Raw genomic sequence first — 21498 nt, 5'->3', positions numbered from 1 at the left:
GCGAAATGCAAGACAACAGGATATCGTTGACTGATTTAAAAATTATTCTTAAAGCGTCAAAAGACATCAACTTCTTGTAAGTATGCTGTATCCCTGAAAGAACGGAAATAAAACTATCTAACAACATGTCTTTTGGAAGGTATATTGGTTATTCCCCACCTGCTGGGGCAACATCATTGGTCACGCTTGTCAACGTCGATCATAAGGAAATGAAATAAATAAATTACAATAATTAGAGAGGAAGCCACATCAACCTTAGCTGGTTTCATGCAGGTCCTTTAAGCTGGTCGAATTGGAATTTGCAGGTGTTTGTTTTGTGGAGGGAGGAAAACTGGAGAACCCGGAGAAAAACCCTCGCAACAAGGCGAGAACCAACAACAAACTCAGCCCACATATGGCACCAAGCCTGAATTGAACCCGGGCCATATTGGTGGGAGGCGTGTACTCTCACCACAGCACTCTCCCTGCTGGCTATATTTTCATACTCCACAAGTTCGGTCTCAACACCTGACACAAAATTGAAAGCTTTTGGTGAAATAGCTTTTAGATTTCAAAATATCCTGAAGCACAAACGAGGGTTAATTGGCATTAGCTGTGATTATTGTACCACTAAGTTGAGTTTACTGTACCTGTGGTTTCCTCTACAGAGATATATCAGGAAATCCAATTGGACCTAATTTAACTTCAGACACTTTTGCTGGATTTCATAAGATGGTTCATTTGTAAGTTCTATGTACATAATAACTCTTTGATTTTTTTTATTATTTTTCTGGGGAGATGTTGTTCCTCGCCATAAATTTCATCACTTTAGTGTTTGTAGCCCGTGACGTCTTGTAAAGGACACTTATTAAAACTATCTTCTTTCAACATGTTGATTATTTTGTTAGATACATGGCCACATGTGGTCTCCAGCACATTGAGACTAGAAGCTTCAGAGCGATGAACAAATTGAAGGAAATGTAAGTTTAACTCCAATATACTTCTTTCTCAGTCTAGGTCGATTAAAGCAAAATAATTCTGCTTGGAGTATTGAATTAAGAAGATATGGAAAAACATTTTTAAAAAATTAATGCTATAACATGACGTTTCGTTGACTCCTTAACTCCTAAGCTAGTATATATCTGTACTGAACAATCTGCATTTAATAATGGCGACAAGATATGACGCCGAAACGTCATGTTATAATAAAATTCTCTGTGCCAACTGTTCCTTGAATTATGTCTGTGAAACTGGTAGACCTGTTTTTACGAGGAAAAAAGAACATAAAACGAACGTTAAAAGAGCGGCCAAAGGCTCCAGGTTTGCAAATCATGTATGATCCCATGTCATTGACTTTAGTAACGTCCCTCTCATCGGCAAAGGCGATTTTTGAATCATAAAGTAATTTTGGAACCTTGGCACACCATGGCGACTCCCAATACGGACAAAGACTCTTTCCTCTCCAAGGACAAAAAAGCACTCTTCGTAACAAAAATTTCTCCTATTGTTCTTATTTATCACGTCAGATTCAGATGTTTAACGCCGCTTTCATCCTTTTTTTTTCCTTAAAGACTGTAGTTTAGGCAGTCGAAAGTTTGTAGTTTTAAAACATTCTTAGCCATTCAGAGGTTTTCATTTTGGTTGCCGGGGTTGGTGTACCTTGAATATTTTTCACCCTTGGGTTAATTTCTTAGTGAACATGGAGTCATTTCAAGACAATCATGATAAACGTGTGTTTTGATGTTTCTATCACTCGTCATCTTCTATCGGCGGACTCTTATTTGCTGTTGCCTTTTCCAAAACATTAATATAGGTGTATTAAATTTTGGGTGGCTGTTTTAAGGGTTAAAGACATTAGACAAACCCTTATCAGGACGACCAAAGGGTGGCCGCGGCCGCTTATTACAGGTGGCCGCTTAATCGGGGTTTTATTTACAATACTTTACTGATAACAATTTCAGGACTTTGATAACTGGCCATTTGACCCTTTCGCCACGGTAGAGCAATTATGTGCTTGTGACGTCCCAATTCGGATCAAATCTGGCCGATTTTGATGATTTCGAAATTTTCGGAGCAAAATATTCATCAAGATTTGTTACTTTTTTTTAACTTTTTCGTTTTCTGCTTTCAAAATATCGTTTGTCAAAGCTACCACTTCCTTAGTGGGTGTTGATGCGATTTTTTGGACTGATACAAAGATCAATGGCTTTCAAATGGTATATCATACATGGGTATAGAGGGTCTATTAATTAAACTGAAAAAAGACCCGGCAATTTAGGGCTCAAAGGATAACTAAGGGGCGGCTCAATAGGTTGTCGCTTAATAGAGGTTCGACTGTAATAGTCTGGTTAGCGTTTGAAAAAAAAATCCTTGGTTGTTGATTGCCTTCCTCACTCATACCTTGCAGCGACCTTTTCTCAAACATGCTGTCGCATATAGAACCAGGTACCTTTGAAGGGCCATCTGAGGGTCTCCTTAGTTTGTAAGTTCTCATTTTACGATGTTTTTTGTTAATTTAGTTAAACTTGGGGGTGGCGGCGGGATGGGGGGCCAATGCTTAGCACAATAGAATATGAACCGGTCACCACGATCACCGAGTTGTGTTCTTGGCCAAGATCTTTTACTCTTACCGACTTTTGCTACTTATTTCCCTTGACCGGGACTAAAAAAGGGTGCAGGCAAACTGTCAAGATCATCTCTCAAAATGCAGACGGACAAACCTGTCGGCTAGGATCCACCGAAGAGTACAGGTGGTATTCAAAGTGGCTTTTTATGCTTGCCGCTTTAGCCTCTGTGTAATTCTATGAATTTCCAGGTAGTTATTACATTTCTTCCCGGTAATTGCTTATATTGTAACTCATGATAACATCCAATTTGTGTACAAATATTTTCCTATGATTATAGATGTTTCGTAATGAGAGATAATTGGAAACCTATTTGCAGTTAACCTGATGAAGTTTTTGGTAATGGTTAGGTTGCTTTGCTAGCTTATTGAAATGAAGTTAAATGATTTGTTTTCATAACCGGCTCCACAGACCTTTTTCCACTTTTATGGTATTTAAAATACTAAACTAGTGAGCATCACTCCGGAAACTGAAGTTGCAAGACGTGTTTATTCTCTGACGTGTATCGTCTAACTATCGTAGACTTCTACAAGGACTTTAAGAAACATGCACTAAGACAGCCCCACCGCGGCCTCCCCCCTTCCCCCAACCCCCCAACAAAAACATCAGGCGATGAATAAACACATTTCACCTCTTTTCGTGAAACCGGCCAAACTTTTGTGGTTGGTGTTTTTCGAAATAGCCGTTAGTATGGCTTAAATACAGGCGTTTAGTGTAAATACGTTGAAGTAAAAACAATGTTTACCATTTCATTTCGCAGAGTGTTGCTGACTAGTTTATTGTTCAAAAACAATTTTAAAAACTTTTTTTGACTTAAGGTTTTTTCAAATGTCTTACAGGTTTCTTCATTACAATGAGCTAAAAACAATAGCTGATGGAACATTTCGCCGTTTAAGTCGACTCACTGATTTGTAAGTGTCGTCTTTTAAACAAATGGCTGACGCTCGCGAAAACTTGAACGGCCTAACATACATGTATAGTGTTAAAACTTTTCTTCTTTCGTTAGCTTTTCAACCGCTTTTTTAAAGCAATTTTTGCTTTGCACAGCAACTGCATCAGTAATATATCCGGGCCACTCGTTTTGATTAAAACCTTGCTGATTATGTAGACAATTTTTTCAAATGACAAAGCTTGACCCCTTTGACGCGGTTTGGTATTAAAGTATCATGATAGGTGAATTTCTACGAAAAATGCTAAAAGTACATTTTTTTTTTTTTTTTTTTTCGTTCAAATTGAGAAGACTGAGATAAATATTTTGCAAAAGGAATGGGGATAAAGGCTTTTTTTACTTTTCAAGATAAAGAGAAAAATTACTTTTGAATCTCATTAACTCCTTACAGCGCGTTGACACCCCTTATTAGAATTCACCGCCAGTTGTCACGTATAATGTGAATTACGATGTGTTAGATCGTTTCGGTGCGCGTCGTGCTACGGAATTGACTGAAAATCGGCAGTTATGTTCCAGGATACCTCCTTCGAAAAAGCACCGATAATTCACGCACTTAGGCGAACCAGTTTAAGCGAAAGTATTTCTGGGTATCTCTTTTTATATCAATGCGACAATAACTTTTTAGAAAATTTCAAAAATATGATTGTATTCTATAACTATTAAGTTTTCAGAAAATGAACAGGTTGATGGGGTTTTCTTTGAAAGCGCCAGCGTAATAGCGCGATTTCCGAACACTGTCAATCCACCTACCATGATACCTTAAATGTTTATAAATTGAAGTTAAAGTACAGTAATTATACTTCATTGGAACACACGACAAAACGCAAATGCTAGAAATTAACACATAGCTGGGTTACCTATAATTTCACAATTCCTCATCTGCGGCAGCATTGTGTTCTGTACTATTTTTATTGCAGGCGACTGTGTCATAACAAGCTGACAACTCTCCCGGATTTGACTGGACCTGCAACAATGACAAATCTGTGAGTTAAAATTAATTAAGAATTTATGCCACGTTCTCTGTTGTTTAATGGGTTATCATTTTATCCCCCACTGAATTATTGTCTGATTGCACGACTATTACTCGATAATATGATCCTCTTCAACGTCTCTTAGATAATCAAGCGATGGGTATTTCCACATACACCTTCAGGATAGCCTCTTAACCTAAATGACTTTGAGCGAATTGTTGAATACATAGACATCGGGCCATACCTAATCCTCCTTTCTTTTCTTTCACCGATCATTGTTGTCTTTTTTAAACTTATGGTTCTTGTGGCTCCAGAAAAAATCTCCTTAACAATGAAAAAGAAGGGTCTATTATAGAATGCCAGGAATTTTACTACATTAATTTCCCTATGCATCGTCAAGTATCTGGAGGACAACACGTTAAAGCGCTGTTATACTATCTTAAATTCTTAGTTCTTGCTACAAGAAATATTCTGGAAATTTGTTACAAAGTAAATACTGAGTGCTGTCCCATAATCCTCTCAGGCCGGCATGTGCCTAAAAGTCGCATAGGTTATGTTCTTGGTTGAACCTAACCATAATGCCTCCGTCTTGGACCTGTTCAGCTAAAACCCTAAGTAGATAGATTTAGCTTTTAAAACAGATTATCTCTAACAAAGCACGTAATGCCATCTGTATATTGGGATAATTTAAATTATTTGAAGTTAAGTAAAAGTCCCTTTATGGAAACATTACTTCCAATGGTGCATGCCCGAAGCTCCACGTAAATTCCCAAGAAATAAAGATGTTTCAAGGCTACTGTTAGTACCACAACTTATTGGGGCCATTTTAAAACGTGTTAATCAATTTTACTAACACATCCTCAAACCGAAAATTCCTAATGTCTTACGTGGAAACAAACATTTAATTTACATCTATTTTACTCTTATGAAGAAGGCGTAACATCAGTTATTTAATTAAATCTCTTCACCAAAGGTGATTTCATTTCTTCAACGTAAATAAATATATTTTTCTCTCTTTCAGTCGAATGGAATATAATCAAATCAGGGATATATCTCTGCTCAGTAAATCTTCGATAATTCAAGTGTTTCAAATGTAAGAAAAATCAAACGCTTTTTTATTACTCTCCCACTGAAACTATTTAACATTTTATGTATTTATTACGTCTATTTGGAAATCGCTGGTGACACTTGCAAACTGATTGGCTCTCAGCAGCGATTTATCCAAATATCTGTTTAGCTCACAAAATGAGAGGTAACAGCCTTTCTGGCCTACGAGCAGGCTCACCTTTGAGTCACGCGCGCGACCGGCGAAAAGGAAAACGATCCGGTGGTGAGGAGTCTGGTGGAGAGGTTCATTTTCTCGCCTCGCGGCTTCGCCGCTCGATTTCGCGCGCGCTTGTGCTCCAACGTGAGCCTGGCTACTGTATCTATAAAATATTGGAACTGGCCAGAATCCTTAATTTACATGTATGCAATAAAATTGTGTGATTTCATAATGGATGTGATAAAGTGGACATTGAACTTTGTGTGGTTCATTTTTGGTCTGAAATCATGCGATTTCAGACCACTCGATCATATGCTGCGGCCTCGTTCAATTTGGAAATCGTGCGTATGATTTCAGACCAAATGACCCTCAACTCAGTTCAATTACCATTATATATTACTCATACAATTGAAATATTTAAATATTTAACTGTTCCATGGAAGCATTGATGGATAAGTTCATCCATTCTTGATGAACTTATTGTATCTAACCGTTTACTTATTATTTACTTAGTCTGCTATTTCATCACGTATTTTTCAGAAATATGTTAGCCAATCAGATCGAAGAATTACCAGTCAGTCTCTTTCAAAACATACCTGTGACGCACTCTTTGTAAGTTTAACAACAAATATTTAAATAGTCAATCTAGTTAAAATAGGTTAACTATTAACTAGTCAATCAATTTACGAGGTAGTGGCTTAAATGTTGTACAGCCGCCATATAACACCCTTGCAACTCATTTCTGTATAAGATTGCCCACGTGTGGAACCAGTTACAAGCTATCACCAAACCCTCGACCACTTTGGCACAATTTCGTTCTCGTTTGAGTGGTGTTGAGTTTGCAGGGTGCCGGTGTATGAACTGTATTTTCTAACTCAAATTTTTAATATAAGGTTTAGTTGCTCTTAGGAATATTTTATCTCCTAAATCTGGATTTATCTTAGTGAATTTATTAATTTTAAGTAGCATTGTTTTTGTAAATAGTCGTGCGTTTTTGTCATGAGCCCCTGGCTCGGGAGATTGGCAACCACTCCCTACGTTTACGACTTAAAATAAAATTACCTTACCTCACCTTACATTACCTAGTGTGATTGTGTAGGTTAGTTTAGTTCTGAAAAGGGCTATTGTTGTTGGTGACTGACGTTTCGACATCCAGGAGGAAACTAGTTGCTCTTAGAGTAACTTTTATCTTAACATTCTCAAATTAGCTGCTGATCAGCGACTTAATTTACAATAACGTGCCACAATTCGTCACAGAATAGAGGACAAACGACTGAAAAGCTAAAGTACAAAACACAAACAATATGGTTTCTTGATCCTTTTCCAAGGGTTTTCGAAACTTAAAACAACATAGACTTGTAATTTGTAATCCTAATTGATCTAGCTACACTCATTACAGCCTTCTTAAAACCTAGTGAACTGCAAGACTGAACTGACTCAAGAAGAAGGCAGTTCCAAGACCTTGGTAGTTTGATACAAAAATAAACCTAGAAGCGTACACTTCCTGAACATTACATAACTGCCTTTTGCCTCGCGAATGAATGTGAGAACACTTTACAAAACAATGTCAATAATTCAAAACGGTGAATCATGGGCATCAGATGAAAGAAAACACTTGGTATAAGTGCAAACGAACCTGAATATCTATTCTTAGCCAACAAAACCCTTGCAGCTTTAAACTACAAACAGGAAGTCTGAAAACAGGTGATTTCTGAATTATGCCAGACTTAGTTCAGTCCACCCTCATAATCGCTGAGTACTTTCCATTCATTATCGATTTTCAAGTAAACTGCAACAAATATTTTAATCTGCAAAGCTTTCAATTTCTCTTCTGTAATATTACTTTTTTTAAGCCTCATCTTAATTAATTTCATTTTTAGGGATTTGTCTATCAATAGACTTACTTCCATACCAGATAATGCATTTTCTCCTTGCAAGGATTTAACGCAGTTGTAAGTGAAATAAATTTTGATTTTCTGGTTTGTTTGCAATGAATTCCAGAGAGATTGATCAGAGATGAGGATATAAAAGTAAAAAATATGGAAAGTTTCATTTTCTTTTAGAATTCATGATACAGACATTGCAGCTAAGGAGCCAATACAATTTAGGTTGCAGGACAGTTGGGGAAAAGTAAGTAATGCAGTGTTTTATTTCTCCTCAAGGATGCTCAGCTTTAATTTCATCTCAGCAATCAACAATAATACGTTTGCTGGGCTCAAGAATCTACAGATGTTGTAAGTGACTATTAATTTTGTCAATTTGTACTTAACAGTTAACTTGGTAGGTACTATGCAATTTTTATGAATTCTTTTACCGTTTGGATTCTTCAAGCCAAGTGATCAAAGGAAGTGATCACTCACCTTGATACTAAAATAAAGTCGATGTCTGTCTGTCTGTCTTTCTTTCTGTCTGTGTTTGTCTGTGTGTATGTTTGTATTCATACCGCGGAAATAGTAATGTATCACTCCGTTGCTTTATGCTAGAAGCACTGTAGTAAGAAGACTTTTTTTTGTTGTTGTTTTTATATTTCTGTCTCTTGCTTATCTCGTAGGATGATAGTAAACAACAATCTGTCCATAATCCCTGAAGACACTTTCGCTGGTTCCCCGTTGTTAGAGCTCCTGTAAGTAATCTGAAGCATGATGCAGGCAACGTCTCGATCCATTCTAAAGTTTGAACGCATATGCAACGTTTGTAGAGCAAAGTAATGTGAATGGGAGGAAGAAGCTGTATAATGTTACATTTACATCCTCTACTGTTCCCAACCCATAACCCTTACTATACTATATAAGCACACAACTGAACCTGAATGATTGTGGGGAAAAAAGGGTAAGAGATAAAGTACTCTAAAAAGGGACAGTAGGTCACTTTTTCCTGGGGTGAAATATCCCCAAGGGTACTTTGAGAATGCTAACACCCCTCTCTGGGGGACGATGATTTCCCAGGGAAATGCATGAGAATTAATAATCCTCTCTAGGACGTAATAATACCCCAGAGAATTGCATAAGAAGTGATTATCTCCTCTAGGGGGTTATAATCTCCCAGGGTAGTAGGTGAGAGGTAATAAACCTCTCTAGCGGGTAATAATCCCCCAGAATAGTGAGTAAAAGGTGATAATCCATTCTAGCGGGTGATATTCCCCCACGGTAATGAGTGAAGGGTGATAATCCTCTCTAGCGGGTGATAATTCTCCAGGGTAGTAAGTGAGAGATGATAATCCTCTCTATGGGGGTGATAATCCCCCAGGGTAGTTGGTGCGAGGTGATAATCTTCTCTAGCGGATGGTAAGCCCCCAGGGTAGAGAGTGAGAGGTAATAATCCTTTCTAAGGGGTGATGATACCCCAGGGTAGTGAGTAAGAGGTGATAATCCTCTCCAAGGGGTGATAATTCCCGAGGTTAGTGATTGAAAGATGATACTCCTCCCTCCTCCCTAGGGGGGTGATAATCCTCAAGGGTAGTGAGTGAGAGGTGAAAATCCTTTCCAGGAGGTGATAATCCCCAGGGTAGTGAGTGAGAGGTGATAATCCTCTCTAGCGGGTGATAATCCCCCAGGGTAGTGAGCGAGTGGTGATATTTCTCTCTAGCGGGTGATAATCCCCTAGGGTGGTGAGTGAGAGGTGATAGTACTCCCTGGCGGGTCATAACCGATCAGGGTAGTAAGTGAAAGGTCATAATCCTCTCTAGTCGGTGATAAACCCACAAGTTAGTGAGTGAGAGGTAATAATCCTCTCTAGCGGGTGATAATCCCCCAGGGTAGTGATTGAGAGGTGATAATCCGCTCTAAGGGGTAATAATCCTCCAGAGTTGTGAGTGAGAGGCAACAATCCTCTCTAGCCGGTGACAATCCCTAAGGGTAGTAAGTGAGAGGTGACAATCCTCTCTAGGGAGTGATAAACCCTCAGGGTAGTAAGTGAGAGGTGATAACTCTCTCTAGCGGGTTATAATCCCCAAGGGTAGTGAGTGAGAGGTGATAATACTCTCTAGCGGGTGATAATCTCCCAGGGTACTGAGTGAGCGGTGATAATCCTCTCTAGGGGGTGAAAATCCTCAAGGGTGGTAAGTAAGAGGTGATAATCCTCTCTAGCGGGTGATAATCCCCCGAGGTAGTGAGTGAGAGGTAATAATCCTCTCTAAGGGGTAATAATCCCCCTGGGTAGTGAGTGACAGGTGATAATCCTCTCTAGTGGGTGACAATCCCCCAGGGTAGTGAGTAAGAGGTGATTATCCTCTCTAGCAGGTGATAATCCCCAAGAGTAGTGAGTGAGGGGTGATAATTCTCTCTAACGGGTGATAATTCCCCAGTGTAGTGAGTGAGAGGTGATAATCCTCTCTAGGGAGTGATAGTCACTCAGGGTAGTGAGTGAAAGGTGACAATCATATCTAGCGGGTGATAATCCCTCAAGGTAGTGAGTTAGAAGTCATAATACTTTCTAGGGGGTGATAATCCCCCAGGGTAATGAGTAAGAGGTGATAATCCCCTGTAGCAGGTGATAATCCCCCAGGGTAGTAAGTGAGAGCTGATAATCCTCTCTATTGGGTGATAATCCGCCAGGGTAATGAGTGAGAGGTAAAAATCCTCTCTAGCAGGTGATAATCCCTAAGGGTAGTAAGTGAGAGCTGATAATCCTCTCTAGGGGGTGATAATCCCTCAGGGTAGTGTGTGAGAGGTGATAATTCTCTCTACCGGGTGATAATTCCCCAGGGTAGTGAGTGAGAGGTGATAATCCTCTCTAAAGGGTGGTAATCCCCCAAGGTTGTGATTGAGAAGTGATAATCCTCTAGGGGGTGATAATCTCCCAGGGTAGCGAGTGAGAGGTGATAATCCTCCCTAGCGGGTGATAATCTCCCAAGGTAGTGATTGAGAGGTAATAATCCACTCTAGGGGGTAATAATCTACCAGGGTAGTGAGTGAGTGGTGATAATCCTTTTTAGGAGGATATAATCCCCCAAGGTTAGTGAGTGACAGGAGATAATCCTCTCTAGGGGGGTGATAATCCCCCAGGATAGTGAGGGAGAAGTGATAATCCTCTCTAGCGGCTGTTAATCCCCCAGGGTAGTGAGTAAGAGGTGATAATCCTCTCTAGCGGGTGATAATCCCCTAAGGTAGTGATTGAGAGGTAATAATCCACTCTAGGGGGTGATAATCTACCAGGGTAGTGAGTGAGAGGTGATAATCCTTTTTAGGAGGATATAATCCCCCAGGATAGTGAGTGAGAGGAGATAGTCCTCTCTAGGGGGGTGATAATCCCCCAGGGTAGTGAGGGAGAAGTGATAATCCTCTCTAGCGGTTGTTAATCCCCCTGGTTAGTGGGTGAGAGGTGATAATCCTCTTTCGCGGGTGATGATCTCCCAGGGTACCGAGAGGTGAAAAGCATTTGTGTTCTGTGCTGAAGAGGCGCTTAAACTTTTGTTCTGCTAGGCTAAGAGTGACATTATTAGGATATACTGTACATGTGACGGCTTACACATGATTGGGGGAGCCAGACCATTGGGAAATGACCCATGACAGGAAATGACCCATGACAGGAAGTGAACTGGGTTATTCTGTCTGGCGGGTCTATGGTTATCACATTAACTTTAATTTATATTGATCTATAAATTAGCTTTCATTTGTGTTTCCCTAATTATCCCCCGTTTGTCTTTTAAACTGCGTCGACATTGCTTACATTCAGAGATTGTTAGGTGTCTACAGTATTGCTTGGTCTTCTTAGGCTCGATTTAGACGATACTCCAGTAAAGCCCTCACTGATTTTTCCCAGCATGTCAAGCGTAAATCCCATACAACTTTCATCACTGAATATGGTTGTGGCTACAATTGTCGTAGGGTCTCAAAATGTTTTAAAATGTTTCGACATTTTGGTCTCATACGTATCCACGTCATTCATCGCCCAGTTCTTGGTTTAATTTACACGAAAGGATTTGTGCTGTAGAGTTGCTACAATTTTGGCTAATGTGAAAACGTTGTATTGTCTAAACTGAGCCTAACAGACAATTGAAATATCAGCTAACTAAAAACGATTTCATAAAAGTACTTAGGACTGCGAATAATAGTAGTTCGTCTGGCGTGATCATCTGGGCTGCATGGAACAGTCTTAAAAAGGACCGCTGTCGGTGACTGTAGTTTCCACAATGAGTTATTTTCAGAGTAATCTTTACATTGAAGATTACTTCTGTCTCAGGAATATATGAAATGTTACAAAACAGCCATTTCCAGCTCCCTGCATGTTCCAATTGTTTCTAGCTGTTTGCTTGGTTTGAATTTGTTTCGTTTATAGGTTCCTTCATGGAAACCGAATCAAACATATTGATGGTAACGCCTTTCGTGGCCTCCGTAGCCTTCAAAGATTGTAAGTTTATTACCCAACTGGCAGCATGAGTGTAATCACTGAATCGATATAATTTTCAATTACCCTTCTTGTTAGGAATTCAATAGGCTCTTTGCAGCTGGGGTCACGTGACCACATTTTTTCTTTTAAAAATTTTTATTAAGGGCTATAACTTAAAGAATGCCAGAAATGGAAAGAGCATATTAAAAATACTAGAATGGCCAAGTTTGAGGTCCCTTGCATTAAAGAATAAGTTTATACGACAGTTTGAATTTTCAGACAATTTAGAGGATTTGTATAGAAGTTGTTGCTGGAGAGCAAGGCCTTGCTCTCCAGCAACTTTTTCCATACAAATCTTCTTATTTTTTAAAACTTCAGACCGTCGTAAAATCTCATTCTTTATAGACGAGGACCTCAAACTTGGCCATTTTGGTATTTTCAGTATGCTCTTTCCATTTCTGGCATTCTTTAAGTTATAGCCCATAATAGGAATTTTTTTAAGAAAAAATGTGGTCACGTGACCCCAGCTACAAAGGGCCTATTAAGGATACAAAATGACTTCTCTTTATACTCTTGCATCAGTTAATTATAATTCCCAAATATAAGAAAGGAGTTTTACCAGATCTGAAATTCACAGCACTCTGTCTGAAAAATGGATAGTCGAATTTTTATCTCGTATTTGTTTTATTTTTAAGTTATTATTTGAGTCTTTTCTCCAGTAAGGCAGAACTGACATTTGGAGTAAATCGAGATATTTTCTAGCCTCGAATTAAAATATTGTTGCATTATTAAGAGTTAAGAAGTATTTGCGCCTTCTACAAATGGTAGTCAAAAGGCGATATCAATAAAAACAAGCAACATCTAGAAACACATGCATAATATCGGGGAAAATTGAACTGATAGCATTGTAAGGACTGTTGCTTTGTCCTTACGACAGCTCGACGAAATGTACAATTGTGTTTATTGTCGTAGCGCTATAATACAATCTGTGTATTCAGTAAGCTTGTTACGCTAGACTAGCTACACTAATTGATGTTTTATTTTCAGGACACTCTTTGACAATCCTCTACAATTTCTACCGGTAAAAATATTTGACGAAAAGGCATCTAATATTACCTTGTAAGTACAGAAATTACAAAAGTAAATTCCATGCAATGTACAATACAATCAAGTTATTATTTTTCTAATCGGAAGCTTCTCTTTATTCAGTTTGGTCTTTTTTAACTGATTTTTACTATTGTTTCTAAAAATGCCTACATCGTACACTGAAGACTTGAGGATTGTAGATAAACTTGCATACTATTTATTTATTCATTCATTTGTATTGTTGTGTTGTGAATGTCCTTGTGCTCTGTAGACAGTTCTCGCACGCGATAAATACCGTCGGGGAGAAAATTGAAATTAATAAGGCTTTCAGTGCTGTTGTGCATGGTTCAAGAACTTAATGCCTTTTAGTAAACACTTAACTTCGTGTCATTAAAAATGGTAAAGTCTGCATACGAGCCAAGTGGTCCATCAGGCCAGAGCTTATCCCGCTTTCAGTAGCATGAAGCGACTAGGAGTATTTCTACTCCCCCCTGGATGGAATGCTAGTCCATCGCAGGGTTACCCCCCAGCATTAAATTGACCGGTACCCATTTATACACCTGGGTGGAGAGAGGCACCGTGAGAGTACAGTGTCTTGCCCAAGGACACATCACAATGTCCCCGGCCAGGGCTCAAACCCGGACCGCTAGCTCCGGAGTCGAGCGCACTAACAGTCAGGCCACCTCCCACCTCATGTTATTAGGGAGCTTAAGAAACCACGACGGCGACGCCGAGGACAACGTCGATTAAAAAATGGTTATATATCCTACCTAGGAACCTCGCGATACTCTAGAGTCATTAACTTTGTTTATCATTGTCAAAACTATCGCGAAACTATCATCGATAAATTCAAATTAAAAATTTAAAAATAGCCTTCGTGGTTCACGTTCTCCAGACAACGCGAAATTTGGTCATTTTACGTTGTTGTTTCGCAGAGGACGGCAAAGAAATGTACCAAGAATTATAACGCACATGCACAGCCATTGTTCTCTTCGTTAAACCTTTTGTCGTTGCCCTTGCCCTTGCCGTCGTGGTTTTCTTAAGCTCCCTAATGGTCATTGAAAATTTATATGGTGTTCTTCTCTTATAACTTAAATCCTCAAGGGTATCGCGACGTTCCCTGTGCGACGTTCGGCGACGGCCAAGTATTGCTCGCTGTACAGCTCAAACGACATTACGTGTTAAATTGCAGGGCTATATCATGTAAGAACCTCCAGGAGATTCCTCCAGGGATATACACTGCTTTTATGTAAGTAGCAAACAAAATAATAAACACAAAATTAATTTGTCAATGTTTACTCAGTTTTCGCATACCTTACTGTTTTTTTTAAATTAACTATATGAGTAACTCAGACATTCGCCATGTACCGTCCCCCCCGGGGGGAGGGGCTACTTCCTTATATGGGCTATATAGGTCTGTGCGACCCCAAAGGGTGTGATTTTTCAGCCGTTTTTGTCATAAATAAGTTATGGATTTTGGCTATTTTGGTTAGTAACAGGGTATGGCTTTTGCAATCTGGTCTTGAAATAAGTATGTTTGTTAGAAGAAACTACTTTTTGATCATCATCGATAAGACCATCAAAAAAGCCCGTCAACGGCCATAAATTGGGTATCGAATTTTTGGTCAGGCTTGGTTAGAAATAGGGTAGGGAAAATGGCAGATTTTGGTCATAAATAGGCTAAAGGTTTTGGGAAGCGGGCCGACGTTATAATTATGCTGCCACTATAACGGAATAATGCTTTATATATAAACTCGTGGTCTTCGGCCATCGTAGCTTGATTAAAAATATAAATCAAACAGCGGTGATAAACATTTTGAAAACATGCATTTCATGAACTTGACGTTTCGTATGCTAGTCAACATACATGTTCTTTTGAAAATGTATGTTGACTAGCAAACGAAACGTCAAGTTCATAAAATATATGTTTTTAAAACGTTTACCACCGCTGTTTGTTTTATATTTTTAATTTTGCTTTAACTTATATCACATTTACAAAGTCTGGTTGTTTGATGTAGTTCTTAAAACTGTGTACCGTTGTTAACAAAATGGGATGAAATTCCGCCGAAATTCAAGTGCCAGGTGTATCCAGGACTTATAGGCCGTAAATAGTGGTATTGATTCTAGGCAGGTTCAGTATGTTTGTATCTTTGAAGGTGGGGCTAATTCTGGAGTGGACAAATGTTTCAAAAACCTTGAAGAGCCGAGAGGAGGGAAACATCAATGGCCTAGTTACTCTTCGTCACATTAAAGTCTTTCTTATAGACTGGAGTTATTTAGCCCTCTTTCCATCACTGTAGTATTTCACCGGCTGATCGTGACCCACGGCTATGTTCGTTGTTATTTTTAACATTGTTTAATTAGGCGACAGTAAGGATTTGGATTTCACTACGCAAAGGTCTAAAAACAAATCTTTTCCTTCGAGTCGCCCAGGTCGAGCCATGTTTACTGCACACGACATCTCATCTTAGGTTCACTGGCCGTGAAGGTTGCATTGCCGTAAAAACCACATGATTAGACCACCGAGGTTAAGGTCATTCTACTGAAATAGAACCTCCACTGAGATTTTTGTGAAACTTCGCCAATTGATTGTTTATATTATAGGAACTTAATTTTTGAAATAAAAATAAGGGGTACTCATGTTCGTTTAGGAGCAACAGCACCTTGTTTATACCCAATAAATCCTTATAATAGCACCATGACTCTAGTCACGATTGCTTGCTAAATTCACAATTCTGACGATTGTTTTTTGTTCTGCACTAACAATCGGTCCATATTTTACACAGAGAAATTTATTACTCAATTCAAAACAACAAAAAAATGATAGTTCACCATACTCGTTTGCGAGAAAATGACGATTTTCCTCTATGGCGAGGTCCAGCCGTAAAGAAAAGGTCGCCATTTCTTAATGCGCACGCGCTAATCACGCGTGAAATTATGCGCAGTAGGGATGAGCAATGCAACACTGGAGAATGACCTTAAAGCGATAAAGCACATGGTAATCGAACACGAACGACGAGGCGCGCAGCAGCATTCTGGGCTACAAGAACAACGTCGGATGAAACGGACTAAAAAGTAAAGGAACACTTTTTGAGGATAAGCCTCAACAGAAATGATCTCTTTCATCTTAATCTGATTAGTTTTACTTTAGTGAGATGCGCCCGTCATTCCTGCGTTCGGCTGTGTTATAATAGTTTATCTCTTCCGCACTGGTAATCAGTAAGCGTTAAAGCCACTTCATTCTGGTCTCTGATAATTCTGTCATTTTCTTTGAAAACAATACCGCCTCTGTTGTTAAACTTTCAAATTACAGTACATCAAACCAGTTCTTTTTTTTTTGAGATTTTCTTGAAGTGTTTGAAATATCTTAAGATGTTTCTTTTCTTTTCCTCAGGGAGTGTGCTCCGTCGGCGTCTTTCCATATACGCCTGTACGATCAGCAAGCTGATTATCCAGATAGTCTTCTTAATTCAGGCTTCATATGTACTAAATGCGGATCCATTCCCAAACCTCACGATAAATGCTCTGACTGCAGCTTTTGCATGCCTGGTACCTATAGCAACCGAAAAGCTTCTTGTTTGAAATGTCCAGCAGGTAACTGCGTTCTATGTCGAAAAATGGCGCCACGAACACAAATACGCGAGTAGCCTAATAAATGATAGCGTCAGACTAACTTATTTCACCCCGTGCCCCTCTTTGAAAGAACAAGCATGAAAATGTTTCTGAATAAACTTTCGAAAGTCTCAAAAATAAAAAGCATAACCTGATGAAATATGCACGAAAACGTCGAGTGAACCATCATACTTGGATCAGTTGAACTTTCAGCATCTGACGTGGCCTACATTTATTTTTCCAGCAAGTCCCAAGCCTTGTGTCTGTGGTGGTATGCATGTGTAACGTTCAATAATAAAAACTCTTTGACTGATTAAGTGCTAGTCCTCAATCAAAATTTAAACGACTATCACTTTTTTTTTCAGGAGGCTTTTATCAGGATGAAATGGGGCAAGTTGACTGCAAGAATTGCAGCACGGGCACTTACGTTCCAGAGACGGATCATCCTGGAAGAAGCGCAACCGACTGCCGTGCATGCCCGTATGGTAAGTGATCATGCTGAATAAAAATACTTATAATAAAGATATTGAAACAAGTTATTACCAGCGGAATCCGGTTAAAAAAAAAAGCGTGGTTAAATCGTTATTTGAAGTCGTGCTCTCTGCGTTCTTCGAGTAAATTACGGTACGTAAGTACGTGCATCACTCATCTCTGAACCTACAGAACCTATGAATCTACTGCCTAGGACAAAACACCTGTGACACTTCCCGTTTTTGCTAGATATTTGCTCTCTTTCCCTCACTGATATAGTTTCAGCATCGGATAATTTTCTTGCGTTCATTTATTAGCTTTTCACTCCAACATTCAGCTCTGAGGGGTACTATTAGTCTTTTTAAACGAAGAAGTTTATTCTTATGATGGGAGGAATTCTCTGGTCTCCCACAGTATAGGCCAATTTCGAGTTTGTCTATACCACTGAAGTTATCACTGAGGAATACTGACGTTAACTCCAAGGAAATTGGACCAACAGACGTATCATGCGACAGAGCGAGCAGCACTCCGTACAATAAATAACAGCGTGTGTCAACACCTTATTGCGCCTTATCAGTAGCAGGCAACAAAAGCAGTTCAGAGGTGGGCACATGGTGCAAGTTTCCAAACGAGCGAAATGTTGCGCTTTGCGAGAACGTTAGCGATTACAATATTTACGATGCCGAGAAGCTGAGCCACACTAACTTGTGTGTACCCAAAGATAGATAACTCATCAGTTTGTATCTCAATTAATGATTACAATTCTTACATATTAAATAGGTACCCGATCTAACGAGACCGCTGGCTATCGTGCATGCAGTTGTCTTTATAATTTCTACCGCCTGGATCGTTTTGGGCCCTGCACGTCCTGCCCAGATTATGGCCTTACCTGTAAAAACGATACAGCAATACTGGCACCAGATTATTTCTGGAAGTGGAGCAACAAAACGACGATGGACAATTACACGAAATTCGTTGTAAATATTCACACTATTGGACCCGAATACAATAACAATTTCTCGATATTTCATGGCCCATTGCCCAAGCCGCTGAAATGCCCCTATCCAGGGTCCTGCAACGGTGGAATTGGCTCAGCGTGTGAGGTCGGATACCAAGGTACCTTATGTGCAACTTGTACTTACAATCACTTCTTCCGATTTAACAGATGTCTGGAATGTCCAAGCATGATTGCTACAGTCAGTTCATGTGTTGCAGTGATTGCGTTCTTCGCTTTGCTGTTTGTAATGATTCTCTGGGGAGACTCCAAACGCACAAGAAGCAATAATACTCGTACTGTGGCAGATGTCATCATGTCCTGCTGCAAGATCGTGATTGGATTTTATCAAGTTGTTGCTGGCATTTTCTCGGCTTTGGTTGGGGTCCACTGGCCTGTAATCCTCATCTCCATGGAAAAATGGTTGAAGTTTGTTGAAGGAAACATTTTGCAGTTTGCACCACTGAGCTGCATTAATCCTTTCCTTCGACTGAACCCATTCATACAGTTTATTTTAGCCATTTTTATTAATGCCTTGGTCGTTTCCCTGATAATGCTCTATCTCGTTCTGAAAACGCGACACATCAACAAACTGGAGATTTCTATCTCCGAAGAATCCTCCCAACAATCCTCGGAAGAATTCTCCGAAGACTCCGAAAAAAAGAAGAAAATCTCAAGGTTGAAGAAGTCGTGCTATCGAAATATTTTGTTTTTTCTCCTTATGTCATACCCAGTCACAAGTAAGAAGATTATTGACATTCTGCCCTTGCCTGGAAATTGTGTGAACGTTTGCTTCGACAAAGATGGAAGCGAATGTATTTCTCTTCTGAAGGCTGATTACTCCATCCAGTGTTTTACCACTCTACACGATAACTTCTGGCTCATTGCAGCTGTCTTTGCCCTATATCCTGCTGTCTTTCCGTTGTTGCTACTGTTTCCCATTTACAAGTACCATAAGTGTGATCCTGAGAGAGACGAAATGGCTTTTGGTTTCAGAGTGTTTTTCGAAAATTATGAAGAGGGCCGGTGGTTTTGGGAGATTGTGGAGATGTACCGAAAGCTTGTGTTAATCGCATGTATCCCTCTGTTTGAGTCCGACAGCCTTTCCCGGATTGGTTTTACCTTGATCACAGCCGGTTGTTCTGGAATTGCGTTCACCATCTTTCGACCAATGAAAGGAAAATTTGAAGATCGACTCCAAACGTTCGCGCTTTGGACAATATTCTTCAACGTATGCTTCGGCGCAATCTATTCACAACCTGACGTCAGCAGGAATCAAGGAGAAAACAACTCTATGTTTATCAATCTAGTCTTTGTTTTTCTCAATGGTGCCGTGTTAATATGGTCCGTAGGTGAGTATTTCCTGCAGCACAAAAAAAAATTAAATAAAGTTCACTAAGTTTAAATATAATAATTGAATTTGATAAAATATGATATAAGCTCATCGTTGTTTAACTAAGTACTAAACCACTAGAAGAGGGTGTGAAATAATGTCAGTGGTGCGGTGTGTACAGTTAACAGAGTGGCCGTATCAAAAGAGTTCTTTAAATAAAAAAAATTCACTTACCGAGCTTTTGTTTGGGCCAGAATTAGTTGACCTTTGAAATAACGTGGTGGCCGCATGAACTGCGTGGCCGTAGGCCGCGGTTCCATTGTATCAAGGACAATCATCTTAAAACGTCTGTCGTGAATTGGAGGTACCAAATAACGAGAAGGCGCGGTAGCGTAAAGGAACATTAAGGGGAGGAATAATCGACCCTCTTCATTGAAAACACGAGACTAATTTCGTCTCGTCTCATTCTTTTATCTCATCAGCAGAGGGATTGCTTTATCTGAGGGCAAACTGGTGCGCATTATGTTCCTGCCCAGTGCGATGTTTCCACCTAATCTGTCGCAGATGTCTTGAAGATCGTCACAGAGGAAACACTTACTATCTTCTTCCACCAGAAGACGAGGAACTGATCGTTATGGACTAGAGCTATGTGTAGAAGCCTTTATAATGGCCGTTTGCATAACTCTTCATAATATTGAAATGTAGGCTTTTGTTTTGTTTTGTTGTTTTTGTTTGTTGACAGGTTAGCTAAACGTTGCACCTAAAAGGATATAGATCGTTTTCACGTGGCGTCATCACTTTCTAAAATCCAAAACTAAAGGGCCACCAAAGTTTTTATCCTCATCAGGCACAACAGGCGGTATATTTATATCTTTTTACAATTTTACAGCTCAATAGCGTGCTTCGTTTGGAATCCAGAGCATTTTGAATTTCAGGGTTATGGAGGTACGTGACACAAGGCTTTGATCGAGTTTGTCGAAAAATATATACTTATCCCATGATTTTGAGCCTTTTTAGAAGTTACAGCATTAGGAAAAGTGCTTATGTAAATGCTTGCTTGATCAATACTGATAATCAGTCGCCTAGATAGCCAAAGTAAGTTCCAGATGTTTACACTATTTTCTGGCCGCCATATTGGTGTACCACGGAGGTACACCAACATGGCGTTTTCATACTGGGCTCTGTAAATATCTGCGAAACATTTCGACGAACATCTGAAGTTTGGGGAAACGCACAGGCCTAAAACTTGGAGAAGTGGTTTATTTAGTTATCTTCTATAACATCATGATTTCATAGCTTTTTCCACTGGATGGTTTTCGATTTATTTTTTTATTGCGTGACAGTGAAAACGATCTATTTATTTGGCAAATAAAGTAAGACCTGTATTAAGCGGACCCCATTTTAAGCGGACACCCTCTATTAAGTGGACACCAGCTTGAGTCCAAAAATTTTCTTCCTACATTTACTGTAAAATTGTTACGATATGTAAATTTCTGTAGCTGTAATTGTCAGCGGACTTTCTGCCGTGCATATGAATTATGTATTTTGAATCGTTAGTTTAGTCTTCTACCGTTAGCTGAGTGAATAAAGCTTCGAAACACAAATAAACCTGCATTCAGCGGACACCTCTGTTAAGCGGACGCGGACACCAATATTAAGCCATTTTCTTGTACAAAACCTGCAATAGCGGATACTTTAAGGGCTTTTTACTTCTGAAAGCTCAGCTCAGACTCTTTAACATTGTTCAGCGTAATCGTTTTTAAGCTATTCCAGATTGATGCATTGACTGACTGGACATTGTGCTGTGAGCAATCTTTGATCTTACAATTTATTACACTTAGTTACAAAAGGGTTAATAATTAACTATCATGGCACAATATATTAGAAC

General features: G+C 39.4%; 1 protein-coding gene across 2 annotated transcripts; it reads left to right on the top strand.

Annotated features, from left to right (window-relative positions):
- The first annotated feature begins 1 nt into the window (after position 1).
- Positions 2–21218, top strand: LOC110053207 (uncharacterized). Of its 2 annotated transcripts, XM_089275693.1 has the most exons (18): positions 2–76; positions 648–722; positions 888–959; positions 2387–2461; positions 3443–3514; positions 4470–4535; positions 5545–5616; positions 6328–6399; positions 7668–7739; positions 7950–8021; positions 8339–8410; positions 12064–12135; positions 13162–13233; positions 14393–14449; positions 16595–16794; positions 17178–17297; positions 18064–19629; positions 20093–21218. In XM_089275693.1, exons 1-18 carry the CDS (start codon positions 6–8, stop codon positions 20251–20253), a joined length of 3039 nt encoding a protein of 1012 aa, XP_089131819.1. In that variant the 5' UTR covers positions 2–5; the 3' UTR covers positions 20254–21218. The 2 variants fall into 2 exon arrangements, with proteins under 2 accessions (XP_089131819.1, XP_089131820.1); XM_089275694.1 differs by lacking the exons at positions 2–76; positions 648–722; positions 888–959; ... (2 more) ...; positions 4470–4535; positions 7668–7739 and having other exon boundaries at positions 5551–5616.
- Positions 21219–21498: the final 280 nt, after the last annotated feature.

The sequence above is a fragment of the Orbicella faveolata genome, unplaced genomic scaffold (genome assembly GCF_042242905.1).
Source record: "Orbicella faveolata isolate gen_17 unplaced genomic scaffold, um_ofav_v1 contig_37, whole genome shotgun sequence".
Taxonomy (NCBI): Eukaryota; Metazoa; Cnidaria; class Anthozoa; order Scleractinia; family Merulinidae; genus Orbicella; species Orbicella faveolata.
The sequence above is the reverse complement of the archived record's forward strand: the minus strand, read 5'-3'. Positions and strand labels throughout refer to the sequence as shown.